Raw genomic sequence first — 15,916 nt, 5'->3', positions numbered from 1 at the left:
CCCTGTAACCACACAAATTATATGAATACCTAATCAGAAGGTAATGGGCTCAGGAGGGAGACACCTGAATCCTATGAATAGGGTAATCAAGAGGTTGACGAGGTGAATAATATAACCAAGGCAGGATGCAATTGGGAAGGCAATAGATGGGAGATGATGTAATTAAGAAACAGATTATCAAGTAAACCTCTTGTAAAACTGTATAAAATGACTACCGGAACAATGTACTGGCAAAATCCCTACAATCATTCGTGAGAGTAGGACTTCTCCTTGCATGCTCGTAATAAAGAATGGTCGTTTGAACAAGACTTCCGACTCTCGAGGTGTTTCTGGGTATCGGGCCAAGCCCTCACCCCTTGCACAATTTTCTGTCAAAGTATTAACTTTAAATGGTACCTGGAAATGAATGAATCCAGGAAATTATAGACCGGTGAGCCTTACATCAGTGGTAGGGAAATTATTAGAGAGGATTCTTCGGGACAGGATTTACTCCCATTCGGAAACAAACAAACTTATTAGCGAGAGGCAGCATGGTTTTGTGACGGGGAGGTCGTGTCTCACTAATTTGATTGAGTTTTTTGAGGAAGTGACAAAGATGATTAATGAAGGAAGAGCAGTGGATGTTACCTATATGGGCTTCAGTAAAGCCTTTGACAAGGTCCCTCATGGCAGACTGATACAAAAGGTGAAGTCACATGGGATCAGAGGGGAGCTGGCAAGATGGATACAGAACTGGCTCGGTCATAGAAGACAGAGGGTAGCAGTGGAAGGGTGCTTTTCTGAATGGAGGGATGTGACTAGTGGTGTTCTGCAGGGATCAGTGCTGGGACCTTTGCTGTTTGTAGTATATATAAATGATTTGGAGGAAAATGTAGCTGGTCTGATTAGTAAGTTTGCGGACGACACAAAGGTTGGTGGAGTTGCGGATAATGATCAGGATTGTCAGAGGATACAGCAGGATATAGATCGGTTGGAGACTTGGGCGGAGAAATGGCAGATGGAGTTTAATTCGGACAAATGTGAGGTAATGCATTTTGGAAGGTTTAATGCAGGTGGGAAGTATACAGTAAATGGCAGAACCCTTAGGAGTATTGACAAGCAGAGAGATCTGGGCGTACAGGTCCACAGGTCACTGAAAGTGGCAACGCAGGTGGATAAGGTAGTCAAGAAGGCATACGGCATGCTTGCCTTCATCGGTCGGGGCATAGAGTATAAAAATAGGCAAGTCATGCTGCAGCTGTACAGAACTTTAGTTAGGCCACACTTAGAATATTGCGTGCAATTCTGGTCGCCACACTACCAGAAGGACGTGGAGGCTTTGGAGAGGGTGCAGAAGAGGTTTACCAGGATGTTGCCTGGTCTGGAGGGCATTAGCTATGAGGAGACGTTGGATAAACTCAGATTGTTTTCACTGGAACGACGGAGGTGGAGGGGCGACAAGATAGAGGTTTACAAAGTTATAAGCGGCATGGACAGAGTGGATTGTCAGAAGCTTTTTCCCAGGGTGGAAGAGTCAGTTACTAGGGGACATAGGTTTAAGGTGAGAGGGGCAAAGTTTAGAGGGGATGTGCGAGGCAAGTTCTTTACACAGAGGGTGGTGAGTGCCTGGAACTTGTTGCCGGAGGAGGTGGTGGAAGCAGGTACCATAGAGACGTTTAAGAGGCATCTTGACAAATACATGAATAGGATGAGAATAGAGGGATACGGACCCCGGAAGTGCAGAAGGTTTTAGTTTAGGCAGGCATCAAGATCGGCGCAGGATTGGAGGGCCGAATGGCCTGTTCCTGTGCTGTACTGTTCTTTGGAGTAGAATAACAGAACTACAGAACTGTACATGTACAAAATGTCAGAATTTAAATACTCGTTAGGTATCAAAAATTATTTGAAAAAATACTTTCTGAACTAAAAATGGTTGATTTAGCTGGAACAGAATTTTCAATTTGTATGTAACATTAAGGCTATCCATGTACATTGATGGGAAGTAACATAAAGCAGATAAATTCTCAATGGAACACAGACCCCCACGTCAATGCCCATAGTTCAAAATAATTTACCTACGGTATGTGGATGCAGAATTTTTTTTTAATAATACTACATGGACCTTGAAAGGTGCACAAAGGGCTGATGCATTAAGAAAAGTGCATTTAATGACAAGTTAACATTTCCCCTCTCCTAAATCCAGCAAGAAATAACATCTACTGCTATGTTTCTAATAACACTTTTCTTTTCACATCAATTATTAAGACTGCTGATGGCTATATAACCAGGTAATCAAAAAAAAATAGTATTTTGCATTGTAATTAATGACTACTTGGCAAAGTGAAACCTCATCACAACAATACAGTAAGAATTAGAACTGAAAATCTACTGAGAAAAACGTTTATTTAAAAAAAAACTGGATAGCATTTACTATGTCAGCAGAACAAAACTGAACAGATTGTATTGTAAAATGACCAATCAGCAATATGTAGCATCTGCCAGAGTCTTGCCACTTTAAATATTTAAATTACATCTCCTCTTCAATGTTCCCTTTAAAATTTTGTTATTGTGCACAGCTAGTTTTATCAACGTGTGGTAGCTTTTTTTTGGTGTGATATTTGACATGGTCCAAGGCCTGCGCTGCACCTTCAGGCTGTTGTGTAACCGTGCACATGCGCAGCTTTGCGGTAAAATTGCTCCTCTTCCTCATTTTGATGCTACCCCTCAGCGATACCATCCACAAACATTGGGTTGGTGTCCACCCGTATCCTAATGACATCAGTTCTACCTCTGCACCATCTCTCCATTATTAATATCCAAACTTGGATGAGCTGCAATTTCCTTCAGTTAAACATTGGGAAAATTGAAACTACCATCTTCGGCTTTGGCTAGAAACACTGTACCCATGCCACTGATTCCACCTCAGGTCCTGGCCAGTGCCTCAGGCTGAACCAGGCATTTTGCAACCTCTGCATTCTATTTAACCCCAAACTAAACTTCTGACTCCTTATATTTTGCATCACAGGCGCGGCCTACTTCCATCTCTGTAACATCACAAACCTCCATCCCCATTTTGGTCCATCTGCCAAATATTATTGTACTAAATAAAGAGGACATCTTAACACACTAACATCAGAAGCCAAGGAGGAACAAAGAAACTTCCAATTTCAAATCATCCAAAATTTGCTTCAAGTAATATGAATGTTTTTTTTAAAAACTGTCCTTCATGATACATGCCTATTATCTCTAAACTCGACTATTCCTTCTTGCTGGCCTGCCATTCTATACCTTCTGTAAATTTCAGCAGATCCAAAACTCTGCTGCCTGTATCCTATCCCAAACCTGCTTATCTACCACCAGTATCCTTGCTGAACTACACTGGCTCCCGGTGCCCAAATGTTTCAAAAGTTAAAATTCTCAACAATGCATTTAAATTTCTTCATTGCCTTGTCCCTCTCTATCTCTGCAATCTTCACCCCATCCCACCCACCTCCCCAACCACCCGACCCGAACTGTCCCACTGACTGGATTCTTGTGCATTTCCTTTGCCCCACAACTGGCAAGTTTTGCCTCCTGCTGTCTAAGCCCCATGATCTGGAATTCACTCACTAAAGCCTTTTACCTCTCCTCCTCCCACTTCTCCTTGAAGGCCTTTCATAAAATGTGTTCTTCAACCAAGCTGTAACCACTCCCAACATCTGCTTCATTGTCTTGGTATCTGTTTTTGTTTGTTTATGCCTCTGGTTGCCATACAACCAGAAGCATTTATATGCACTAAAGAAGGGCAACAAAAGTGATGCCTAGTATAAAGCAGATGAGTTATAAAGAAAAGATTTGAAAAGCTCAGGTTCCACAGTTTAGACAGGTGGTTAAGGGAAGAGAACAAAGTCAAGTTATATAAAATACTAAATGGTCTAAATGGTATAAATAAGGCAAGCCCAGAATATTACTTTAAAGTAAGTCAGAAAAGTGGGACTGGAGGCATAAATTTAAATAAGAGGATGTAAATTTAAAGTAGGTAATATGAAGAACTTCCTTATTCAAAGAATGAAATATATTTGGAATAATCTACCAGACAGAGCAGTAGAGACAAAACCATTAGAGCCATTCAAAATGTAATTTAATACTAGGAGTGTTGGAATATTGGAAATATGGTTGGCCAATTGGTCTTGTCTCATCTTCAACTTTTCCTATCTGAGACCAGGAAGAGACCCATGATGAACTGCATTACAAACAATCCTCACATAATTTGATCATTTTTCATTAATCAAACTATGTGCTCTGTGTCTTTCAACAATCATAAATCAATAAAAATTAATAATAAGGAAACATACATCATGAGAATTCTCTGACATCACTCTATGTCTATTCTTGGAGCTTTATATGGGATCCCTTCGACCACAGATTGTTTTGGAAAGAGTCGGGGAGGGAGTACTTTTCTTTCCCTAGTTAGTTTCTAAGGAAAGAAAAAAATATGGCAACAGGAGGACACCAACTTCAGTTTAGCTTGTGGAGGTAATTTACCTTATTTGCTTCTATATTTTCCTTGCCTGTGGTCTCACTATGCTATGGACCTTCTGCAGCTAAGACAACTTATTCTTCAGCCAGCCACTATGTTGTGTGAATACATTACTGGATGACTGAGCATCTGATTTTCCCCTTCTTGCCTGAAGACAAGTATCTGGCCTCTGCTCAACACCAACCTATTGCAGCATAGTCCAAATCAGAGAATAGTGGGCACAGACTCCAGCATATCTCAAATCCTATCATTTTAAATTAGTGAACCAATTACTGCCATAAATCAAAACTATTCACTCCCACAGGCAAATACTGCTGTCATACATCAGGGAAAGGGATAAGTTTACTGTACACTTTTGTGCAAATTAAACAAGTTTTTGTAGCATTCTAATTTAGCAACATGAACAGGCTGCAAGATATTTGCTGGAATTTTTTTTTCAAATCTTCATCCACACAGTAATTAAGATTAGGATTTTACAGCATTTTGTACAATAGCTCTGTAAGAACCACCATGCAACAACTCCAGCTTCAAAACAAGCAACGGAAAGTTATGTGCACGTCTGGTTTGCTTGTTTACTTTATACCTACTTTCCTATCATAAAGGAAACTCCATCGGTAACTTGTCGCACTATAATTAAACCCCCAGCAGTGGATGGGTTGTAGCACGACCATTGACAGGGGGTGCAATTACAGCATGACAAGTTTACATAGGTAGATTCCATTATAAATACAGAATTTAATTTATAAAATGAAGAGCAAATTTAAAACTTTAAAAGGGGCAATTATCATTGGTCTCTATCCACTTCACCTGAACACTACTTGTGATCTCGACCCCCACGTGTAGTGTCACGCAAGATCTATATAAAATAATCCTTCACGATACAGTAGGCTCAGGAGACCTTTACTGAGAGATTCATTTTACCAAGTAGTTGGAAATCACGCTTTTTATCTCAAGTATTTTGGAAAAAATGAAGAACTGCCAAAGCTGTAACCTTGGATTAAAAGCAGAAATGAAGGGCCTACACAGCAGGCTCTTCAGCATCTATCAAGAGATAAAAGTTAGTTCAAGTACATTTGGGGTGCAGACCCTTCGTCAGAATTCAAATCAGCTCTGATGAGGCATCTAACCTGACATGTTAAGCTATCGTTTCTGTTTTCAGCTGCTTTAGAATCTGCAAAACTATTTTATTAAGAAGATTTTAATTAACTCACTGAAATATTGTGCTCATACAGTATTCTCATCAACTTAGCCACATTTTCTCAGGGCATAAATTTTTATTAATCTAAATGTGTTAAAGAATTAACTATACTTTAATTCCTTCAGAATATTTTGTTTAGTATCAATTTAGTAGGTTTACCCTATTAATTACTTTATTTAAAGCAAAATAAAAATATTTCATCACTAGGAATGTGAAGATCACTGCTGTATAGTTAGTATTTAAAATAAAGCATACTCTTTAAAAAAAAATTCCAAAGCTCTGTTGTAGAGCCTAACATTGCTCTATTCCATCAGCAATGAATGGTGGACATACTGAAATGATGCTGGGGAAGGGGAGACTTCATGGAGTGCTTTACAACATATCACTGTGCAAACTGATTGACTGCAAGTCTCATCAGCCACTGATACTCCCCTCCCCCTTGCCAGTTCAACCAATGCTTTGCACTGACTGGAAATATAGCTTTTGGAAAAGATAATCCACAATATAAGTAACAACCTCAAGGAGCAGACAAGTTACAAGGGATTGATTGTCCCTTGGTATTGGCCACTCACTGTACTTATCCTTGGAGAATTTTTCTCCTTTAAATTATTTGATAAAATCATACCATGTATATGCTTAAATCCTCAACGGGATGTATTGCCTAATCTCTCCGAAGTCACACAAAAACATTACAGGTATAAAAAAAAGTCAGTAAGTTATTAACTCGCTGTTTTATTACCTATTTTTGACAACATACTGCTTTTATTCATCATTGATCAAACATTCAACTTAGCCAGTAGTATCTTCTTAAAATTAGTGCTTTTGTTGGGATTGACAAGTTTGTTTAAATACTTACCCACAGAGCTTATCACAGTTTATTAAGTGTTTTGTTCACTGTATTGCATTGTCTTATGTACAACAGGTACTTTACTGACTTTTATCACCCTGTTCAGTTTTGATCAGAATTCAACGTCTATTTGGAAGCAAGTTTGAATTAATCAGACTAAGTACTGAATCCGGTACACTAATCAGCAGGATACAGCTGATTGCTAGAAGCTGTAGGAAAACAAGCTTGCAGAGGAAAAAATAGTCACTTAATTGTGACTGATTGTAGCATCACTCTCATACAGTGTTTCACTCAACACTGAAAGTATCAGCCAGCCAGTTTAAAAGCCTCCAGGGAATAACCCATAATAAACGAGCTTTAGGTACCTATCTTGTCAGCCAATGCTGTCGTGATTTATTCACAAGAATCTACTCATTATTTGTTTACACAAATAAAAGACTGGAGAGTGATAGTGGCGATGGGGGCGGCAGAAAAGAGAAGTTGCTACTTCCAGAGACCAAAAATACCTTTTGCTTTTCAAAGAAGTTGCTCCCATTTTCAAGAAGATACACACATTCAGATATGCAAGGCCTAATCTGGCATTCATGATCTTGTGAAAATAATTGGGACTATTTTCAAGAGCTGACATTTTCCTGTGGCAAAGCAGGATCAATTTGAGAGTTTTTTTAAAACTTCTGAATTTATGACAACTCCCAATCTTTGTGGTGTAAGATGGAGCCAGTTTGTCCCTATTATTTTCCATCTCCTCCAAGTTGTGTGGGGGAAGATAGGCAGCAGGCTGTCAGTTGGCAGCCTATCAGATACATGAAAATTTGAATGCAAATGCACATCTAATAACAAAGTCAGATAGATATGTAACTGACTATTAAACACACAATTTCCAGAATACATACAATTTATAGAGAAACTCAAACATTACATAAACAGCCACTTACAAATATATAGCAAGATTCTCTCAATAGTGCAGAAATGTAAGAATTAAAGAGGAGAATCTCAATGGAGTCCTGTGCAGAATGCAATTTTCAGAGTCCTTTCATTAAGTAATGTGCAATGGTATTTGAGAATGTGTTCAGCTGGGGGAGAAAAGTCAAAAATTGCTGCAAACTTTACAAGTGAACAATTTTACTTTCAAAACAATATGAAAGGTCATTGACCTGAAATGTTAACTCTGTTTCTCTCTCCGCAGATCCTTCAAGATCTGCTATTTCTAACACTTTCTGTTTTTATTTCAGATTTCCAGCGTCTGCAGTATTTTGTTTTTACTATAAACTAAACAAGATTCTTAGCAGATTTCATTTTCAGGAGCAGGTTCCCACAACTTTATGTTCAATTATAATTAAATCAGAACTGAAGTTTTTTCAATAATTTTAAATAGCTCTCTTACTTTGTCCAATGCTACAGAACTAATCAAGATTTGTTTTTACCAATTTGCCAATCTGCAAAATGTTGCATTAAGAAAGAAAACAAACCTGTAATGATGAGACATTCATTGTGGTCCAGAGCCTCTGTAAATAGCCGTGAAACAATGAGTTCAGGGTTTATCAAAAAACGGATTTCTTCCTGTACAAGGCCAGCACGCGTGACGCCACCTCCAACATATTTATTTGCAAAGTCAACCTGAAAGTAAAATAAAATGGTGTTTTATTTTAAATTTTAGGGTTTAAAGCCAAATAATGAAATTCAAATGTGCATTTTGTTGTTGCATTTTTAGGGCTTTACTAGATATATCCCTCATAACCTGAGTGTGCCTTGGCTGCACGCATGTAAAGATTGGGCCACAAGTGCCAGAAAAACACACAAGACTTTCAATTCTGTGAGATAGTGATTGGTTGATGGGCTTCTTAAAGTGAGACCATAGCCAGAATTTTATGTGCCCCCGCAGAAGTGGACTGGATGCAGTAGGTGGGAGGGGAGGCGCATAAAACTGCCGTTCTCATCACCTTCCCGCCCCCGCTGCAATTTTACGAGGGGTGGTGGCGGTTAGAATTTGAGAAGTGGCCCGCCTGCCCCAGGCCAATTAAGGCGCTTAAGTGGCCAATTAACTGCCACTTAAAAGCCTCCTCCCGCCACCGCTGGTATATTACCAGCGGAGGGCGGGTGGCTCAGGATCTCCAAGAGGCCGCCCAATATAATCCTGTGTCCCGTGCAGCGCACCCCCACAGCCCAACCACCCCCACTGAATTACATTCCCCACCCCACCCTCCCAAACGACCCCGCTTGCCTCGCGGGGCCTGGCCGATGGTCCCAGCGAGACCCTAAAAGCTTACCTTTTTCCGGGGCCGGCGTCCCTCTTGCTCCTCTCCCTGGCTGCAATCCCAGCAGTGGACAAAGCTCCCGGATTGAGAGCTTCCAGCCCAATGATTGGCCGGCAGCTCTTGGAGGTGGGACATCTTGCCTCAGGCGGATGTCCTGCCCGAGGCCAATTAAGGGCCTGGGCCAAGTAAAATCATAGTGTGGCTCCGAGGCCTGGCAGAAGTGGGCTCGCCCCCGACATTTTGACCAGTGGTTGGGGGGGGGGCGTGGTGGGGGCTTCCCGCCCAACGTAAAGGACAGGATGGATAGGAACCACTGCACTGACAGCAGTGGAATGTTGAGTGGCAATAGAATTCCATTGCTATGTTACTTTTAAGTTTGAAGTGGTGATCTTCCCAAAACTGATCAAAATTATTAATATTCTCCCTTCCCTAAATATTTAGGTTTACATTACCATTGTGCCATGTATTATTTCCGAGCTAAGACGGCAAGGGCCTTGTTCCCTAATTCTCTTGCTAAAGTTACTCAAAAGTAGAGTGGCACATGCTGGTAGAAAGTTTTCCCACTAAAGAATCACCTTGCCTTTGCTTACCTACTCAACCAGACAGTGGGATCTAGTTGAAATAAAACAGTTCAACGGAAAAAATTGACATGACTAACAGATACAAATGTGAAGAACAACAAAGTATCATGTTACTGGCTAACTGTCAGTGAGAAACAAATCAGCACAAATTGACAGCTAATCAGTTTTCAATTATACTCTGCTGTACTGCTAATTTAGCTTAATTTACTTTTTGCCCTAATATGTTGAATCTCTACTGGACAGCTTTACCTTGTAATGTAGTTAACTCTAATGGATACTTTAGAATCATTTACTAAAAATCTTTCCCAACATTGGAAATATTAAGATTCATAGAAATGGCCAAAGAAGGCTTCTTAATTGCTTTGATAAATTATGCAATCATTAATTAACGCACTTACTGTCTGGAAGCATTTTTCCAACACTGTAATTAAGTTCACCCAGCCCACAGTTCAACTACATTGTCTTTCATAGCCTGAATGCACATAGCAAAATATATACTACAAAAATGTGCTGTAAACAAAATATGGAAACAGATCACATTTTTGGAGAAAACTATGTGCTATGCATTGGAGGTATTCACATATATCATGTGACAGGCAGAGCACTTTCAGCTAAACTGTCCAACAATTTAAATGACCTTTAATTGGCGTTTTCATTAGTATTCATACTAATTAATAAAAATACATTTTACCTCATTACTTACTTTGAACAAATAAGTAAGGCCAGTACCCTTTCATAACATATTTCATTTTTGACTGCTACAATCCTATGTTTCACTTAAATATGCACATAAAACACTAATTAGGTTGGTTATTTACACATTAATGATTCACACCACAGCATGTCAGTTAGGAGTATACACAGATTACTGCATCTTGCTTATTAAAGGAGTATTCAACACAATTTAAAAGGATGGTATATTCAACAGTTAACTTGCAGGTTTCCTTCCGTTAAGCACATCAGTAAAACAGTTTGTTTTTTAAAACAATGCAGTAGCAGACATGGGCATATTTTTCTGGAGTCGCCCTGAGCCACAGCACACCCCTCCTAGATTTCAGAGGAACACTGCCAGAGATTTGAGGACTGGTCACCCAGCCTGGGATTAAACCAGGTCAGTCAGGAAATGGGAAGTTCACTAAATACTTCAGAGAATAGCCAATCACTGTGGCCAGATTTCAAAACTAGTAAAATAATTTCAAGATTTCAATTAAATTACCAGTGTATCTATCTCAAAACTATAATTAATCAAAGCAGCAATAGAATGAGTACTGAAAACCATTGTTATTTACAGCCCAGTTACATTCTGTGAAGAGCATTTAATATAAAACAAGATTGAAGCAAATCAACAAAATGATCAGAATTTAACCTTCTCCTGTAAAAAGATTCTTATTTGTTTTGTTTACTTCAAGCTCACCGCAGATTCCTAATATTATGCTCAATGCAACTTCAACATTGCTTTGTAAAGTGCAGGTTTTCCAATTCACAATTTTAAAAGCAAATTCTTGTAAAGAGTCTGTAAACAGGGCTACACGACAAATATACCCCAGCAAAAAAAAATCAATGCCTTTAAGAGAGGAGAGAAAGGGAAAACATTTCTCAAAGTACGCTAAAAGTTTGGATGATTACAAATCATGTTCAATGGACTGGAAACTGGCTCCACAGTTCTGCAGATTCTGCTTTGCACCTGATGCACATTTTTCTGTCTGTTTTTGTGTGAAAATACCTGTTCCACCCACACCCCACCCCCCACACCACAATGTGGCACATCTGAGCTTGGGAACTTGCAAGGTAGGAAGGATGCATTCTGTTATTCTCTCAAACACTACTATACCACCCTGAAGAAAAAGAGCATAAGAAATAAACCTGTCTCCTCATATTTAATACCAAATCAATAAAGTCTCTAAGTTTAAGACTGTAAGGGTTAATTGCCCAAATCACACTTGAGTTTCAGATTAAATCTGAACTTTTGTAAATCAATTCTGGTGCTGTCATGTTGAAACCCACAGAGTCCTTTAAAAGCTCTTTGTAAATTCAACAGAAAAAAAGGGAGAGAGCTGAGATGAGGCTATGATCCCATCAGAGTTTTGCTCTAGTCTCCGACTTGCCAGATGACAGCTGCCATTGCAGCTCCTTCGAGCATGTTAAAATGAAGTGGAGAAATGATAGAAACTGCCGCAGGGCCAAGATTTTAAGTAGACTTTCTCAATGACCATCAGAATCTTCATGTACCTGTAATTCATTCCAATTTACAACAAGCAGAATGCACTTTTAAAAGGCATTGCATTATTCAGATGCTAATCTAACCGTGTCCCTCGGCAACTGTAGAAGCACTTTTCATTATCCATCTCCAATCACTATATTAAACCAGACAGGCTAAAAACAGTTATATAAAACCTTTAATTTTATTCTTGTTCATTTATTTCCTTTATCATTTTGCATGTTTCTTGAAATACTGTTTGTCCAAGGATGAAGTGTCTGTGATTATAGTCAAACATTATTGTAATTTCTTAAGATTTTTAAGGTAATGCCTATTAAAAGTTCATCCCTTTCAATGTTTCAGAAAGGCTACTAGACTGGGAATTATTTTGATTTGTTTTAAAGGAAGTTAATCCCCAGGGTGTACTGAGATTGTACATTCTCCCCAGTAGTGCTTTATGGTTAAGCAACCTCTATTCACTCTTAATTACATTTGGTTGAACTCTAGTGTTGCATGTCTGTGCATTATCCAATTAGGCACATCTCCCTTGCTTAGTCAGAAATCAGATGCAACATAACCAGCTGTTTTCTCTATTCCATTTCTCTTCTGCTGCTCCCCCTCATCCCCAATCAAAAGTTAAGTCTGAGATTTCAACTACCTGGTGGTGGAATGGCTTGACATTTTTTAAAAAGGTGTCATGTTGACAACAGCCTTTGTGTTTTGCCTCAGTGGATAGTGAACCTCGCAGGGTAGCACAAACAGCACACTTGGTGCAGTTGCTGGCAGACCTATAAACTGACCACAAGCCACAGGCAACTGGACAGCATTCAGGCTGCACTAATAATCCATCAGCATGCTCTTGGAAAAGGCTATTATGTCAATTTAAAAATTAGTCTCTCACTAAGCAGAAAAGGGTTATAAGAAGCAACTTAGCTGAACTCGCAATCATTAATCAATCAATTTCAAATTCGAGTTGCTCTCTACACGACACCTTCAATCAAAAAGTGCTGCGGGTGGACTCTTGCACAAGATTATTAGTGGTGCAGCACTACAAGAGTGGCTAAATGTTTGAGACAAAGCTGTTTATTTATGCCAGGAACTTGAGAGCAGAACACCTCAATATTCTGCATCAATGCAGAAACTCTTCAGAAAATACTAATAAAGCCTCAACAATACTTCGCTTGACTGTAAAGTTTTATCCCCGATATTACATGGTACACATCCCTTGCATTCACAAGTTTAAGTGCCAAGTTTACCACCACTTGCTGAAATAGGATTTGTTGAGGGGTATTTCTCAAGTTACAGCTATGGACTAGACTGCTTAGGAAAGTTAAAAATGTAAGTAAGGTTGCGACACAATAAAAAGTACAACTCTAGAAGTATTCACGACTTCCAGCTTGGCTGATTGGCATCCCAAACATAGCTTTGGATTGCTCTCATTCACCTCTGGAAATGGGAGTAGACCCAATCACCAATGTGGGGATTCCATGGAAACACATGTAGAAGAGGCTTTTATACAATACATTGGCTAAAGTATGTGATTTGGCATGGTGCAAAAACTAATAAATTTCTACACTTGCAGAAAAAGACCATGAACTCTACGCTTGCTGACCACTGGCTCCAATTTTCCCAGTAAAATGTTAAGAATACTTGTATTTATGTAGTACCTCAGCATGTCTAAATGCATCAAAACAGTGGGAATTACTTTGAAAATACAGTGACTACTTTTATGTAGGAAAAATTGATTTCAAAATTAAACCTTCTAACTGCAATCTAGTATTTTAAATATCATCCTCTAAATTTATTAGAACACTTTTGAAATGTCAATTGGCAGGCAAATGTTCTTCTAAAAGTTTGCTTTACCTGTACAATATTCCTCTGTTATTGGTTGGATCATGAAAGACAATGATCAAAGTAGTTTTGGTTATCAGCTATTTTCATAGTTTTCTTTAATGATTTGTTCTGCTCATACCTGTAGCATGCCGTGCCCATTGTCTTCAATTGTCCCTTCACATGTGATGTGGAGCCTGGTCAGCTTCTTTGTGGACCTGAACACAAAAACACTAATTAAATAAATCTAATTCATACAACTGGTTTACCTGGAAACTAATGTGCTTTTGAAATTTAGGTTGGGTATTTATTGCAGCATTCTTCTAGAATATTCAACTAATTTGTTGTTCTGCATTCCGGATTAAAACTGCTATATACCCTTGTCTGACGTTTTATTGATAGTGACTGCAATTTATACCAAAAAAGTAAATTAACTCCACTTGGAACTCCATTTTTCTTTTGCTAACTTATTAATGCAGTGTTATATTTCTTATCCATCTCAAATTATATTTTTCAAAGTTCATGAAATTCACCATTACATATATATGAAATTGAACAGAATTAATTTTTTTAAAGCACTAGGAAAGTTGTATATAAACAATAAAAAAAAGCTTTCAAATGATCAACTTCATCATCAAAACTGGAAAAAAACACCTAATTACAAACAGTGTAAACAGGCAACAAAGGCCTGGTCCTGAAGTCAAACCTAACATTAAAATAATACATGCAAATCAGGGCCTAATCACATTGCAGTTTGTCTCATTTTCGTTTCTAGAGCAAAATTTGTTAAAATATCCAATTATACATGTGCAAATCTACTAGTCCAAGTTTTTAACTTAAAAAACATTGCCTTGCGCTGTATGCATCTGTCAAATGAACTGAAGCCCTGAAATTTCAAGTAATTTTAACCAAACATGGATAAACCACCTCCTTGAAAGAAAATGAAAGCTTGTCACAATAAAGAAATTGAGTCCTGCAGAACCTTGAACCTCAAACTATGAACCATAACATACTCTCAGAGTTTTGTTAGTCTCATGAATTGCAAAAGTTATTTCCTACGTGCAAATTACATGTATAGCAATGAGCAACCTTAGTGCTCAAGATATGAATTTTCACAGGCTAATACTTTGCAATGAATTTGCTGGCCACCACCAATGAAAATAAATTTGCACTCAGGGCCCAAACTGACAGTAAAGCCTTACTGCTCATGTGTTCAAGGCTAATTCAGATGGGAGGACAAAATTATCACTATTTTTTTCTTGTCCTTTAAAAACAATGATAAAGTAAAAGATATCACCTGTCAGTAAATTTGCAAGAAATCTAAATTAACAAGTTTTAGATGTGCTTACCAATATTTAATAATACTGTAAAGTCAACAAAATTAAAATAATAGCCTTCAGCCACCACCTTTTTTCATTTAATTGTTTTTATTGGTAACAAATGTATCTGCAACAGAGTAGAACTTCAGTTGTACATTTCCATAGATACTAGAGGAAGTTTTGGTGGATCTCACATGATATTACTCATAGAGAGGTGAGGGCAAACTAGTTTACGCATTGTGACACACATTATATTAACGGACCCGCTCATTTATGATGGTGGCTTGCTAAGATATTGAGTTTTTCTGGGACTTTTAACTAGTGTTTTGCATCAAATTTGACCAGTGTCCATTTTTCTGTGAAAACAATACATCAGTGGGCTTGATTATTATTATTATATGTTACTTTATCCCTGTAGTCAATTTAATATATTCATAGAACATCTGTTGGAAGGAATGCTTTTTCTATGGGTGAAAATGTTTCTTTTATTCTGTATTCATATTCCTTTATTATCTTCCAAGGTCTGCCCAAAGGAAGTTAACATTGCTTTTTACGTTAATTATCAGACATCTGTTTAAACAAGCAGTAAATAGAAACTTGAGGTCAAGTGCCAGGTTTTAAAATAATATTTAGAACACATCCCTAATCACACACATCATCTTCCAGTCGACGTGTGTGCATGTGCATATTTTTAATTATGATTTTTTGCATTTAAGAGGTCACATTAAGAAGTTAAAAATGTTTGTGGGCTCATTACTCCTCATGCTGTTTTCTGAGCAGCAATATTTTACTTGGAAACTATATATCTGAAAATTCAAAAATCCTGACCATGGTGGGTGAAAGGTGTGGCACATGTACACTGAGAATCCGACCTCTGAAACATGCAAATTATTTTCCCTACAGGAGCACACACTCAATGAAACAAATAAGCCAAAATTGGGTTCTGTCTTGTAAAACTGACTAATTAAACAGTGATTTTTATTTTCATAACCAAGAACAGAACTGAACTAAGATGGCTGTAATTTCATCATGTGTTGAATCTAAGTTAACCTTTTGTAGAAATTCAGTCAAAAAATAAACTACTGAAAGCATCACAATCCACTCTATTCTCTGCTCCCATTTTGTAAGCAACTTGCTACTCTTTGTGTGTCTCACTGCACCAATTCTTTGGACTTGTAACCTAGTCCTAGG

At 38.2% G+C, this 15,916-nt stretch overlaps 1 protein-coding gene across 2 annotated transcripts in view; it reads right to left on the bottom strand.

Annotated features, from left to right (window-relative positions):
* parga (poly (ADP-ribose) glycohydrolase a) overlaps window positions 1-15,916 on the bottom strand; it is a 197,566-nt gene that overhangs the window by 42,562 nt on the left and 139,088 nt on the right. For both annotated transcript variants that reach the window (XM_068020563.1, XM_068020562.1), the window contains exons 13-14: window positions 13,549-13,624; window positions 8,013-8,160 (exon numbers count right to left, since the gene is read on the bottom strand). In XM_068020563.1, the coding sequence (XP_067876664.1) occupies window positions 8,013-8,160; window positions 13,549-13,624 (224 nt within the window). The remainder of the gene's footprint in view (window positions 1-8,012; window positions 8,161-13,548; window positions 13,625-15,916) is intronic.

This window comes from Heterodontus francisci, chromosome 42 (assembly GCF_036365525.1).
Source record: "Heterodontus francisci isolate sHetFra1 chromosome 42, sHetFra1.hap1, whole genome shotgun sequence".
Classification (NCBI taxonomy): domain Eukaryota; kingdom Metazoa; phylum Chordata; class Chondrichthyes; order Heterodontiformes; family Heterodontidae; genus Heterodontus; species Heterodontus francisci.
The sequence above is the reverse complement of the archived record's forward strand: the minus strand, read 5'-3'. Positions and strand labels throughout refer to the sequence as shown.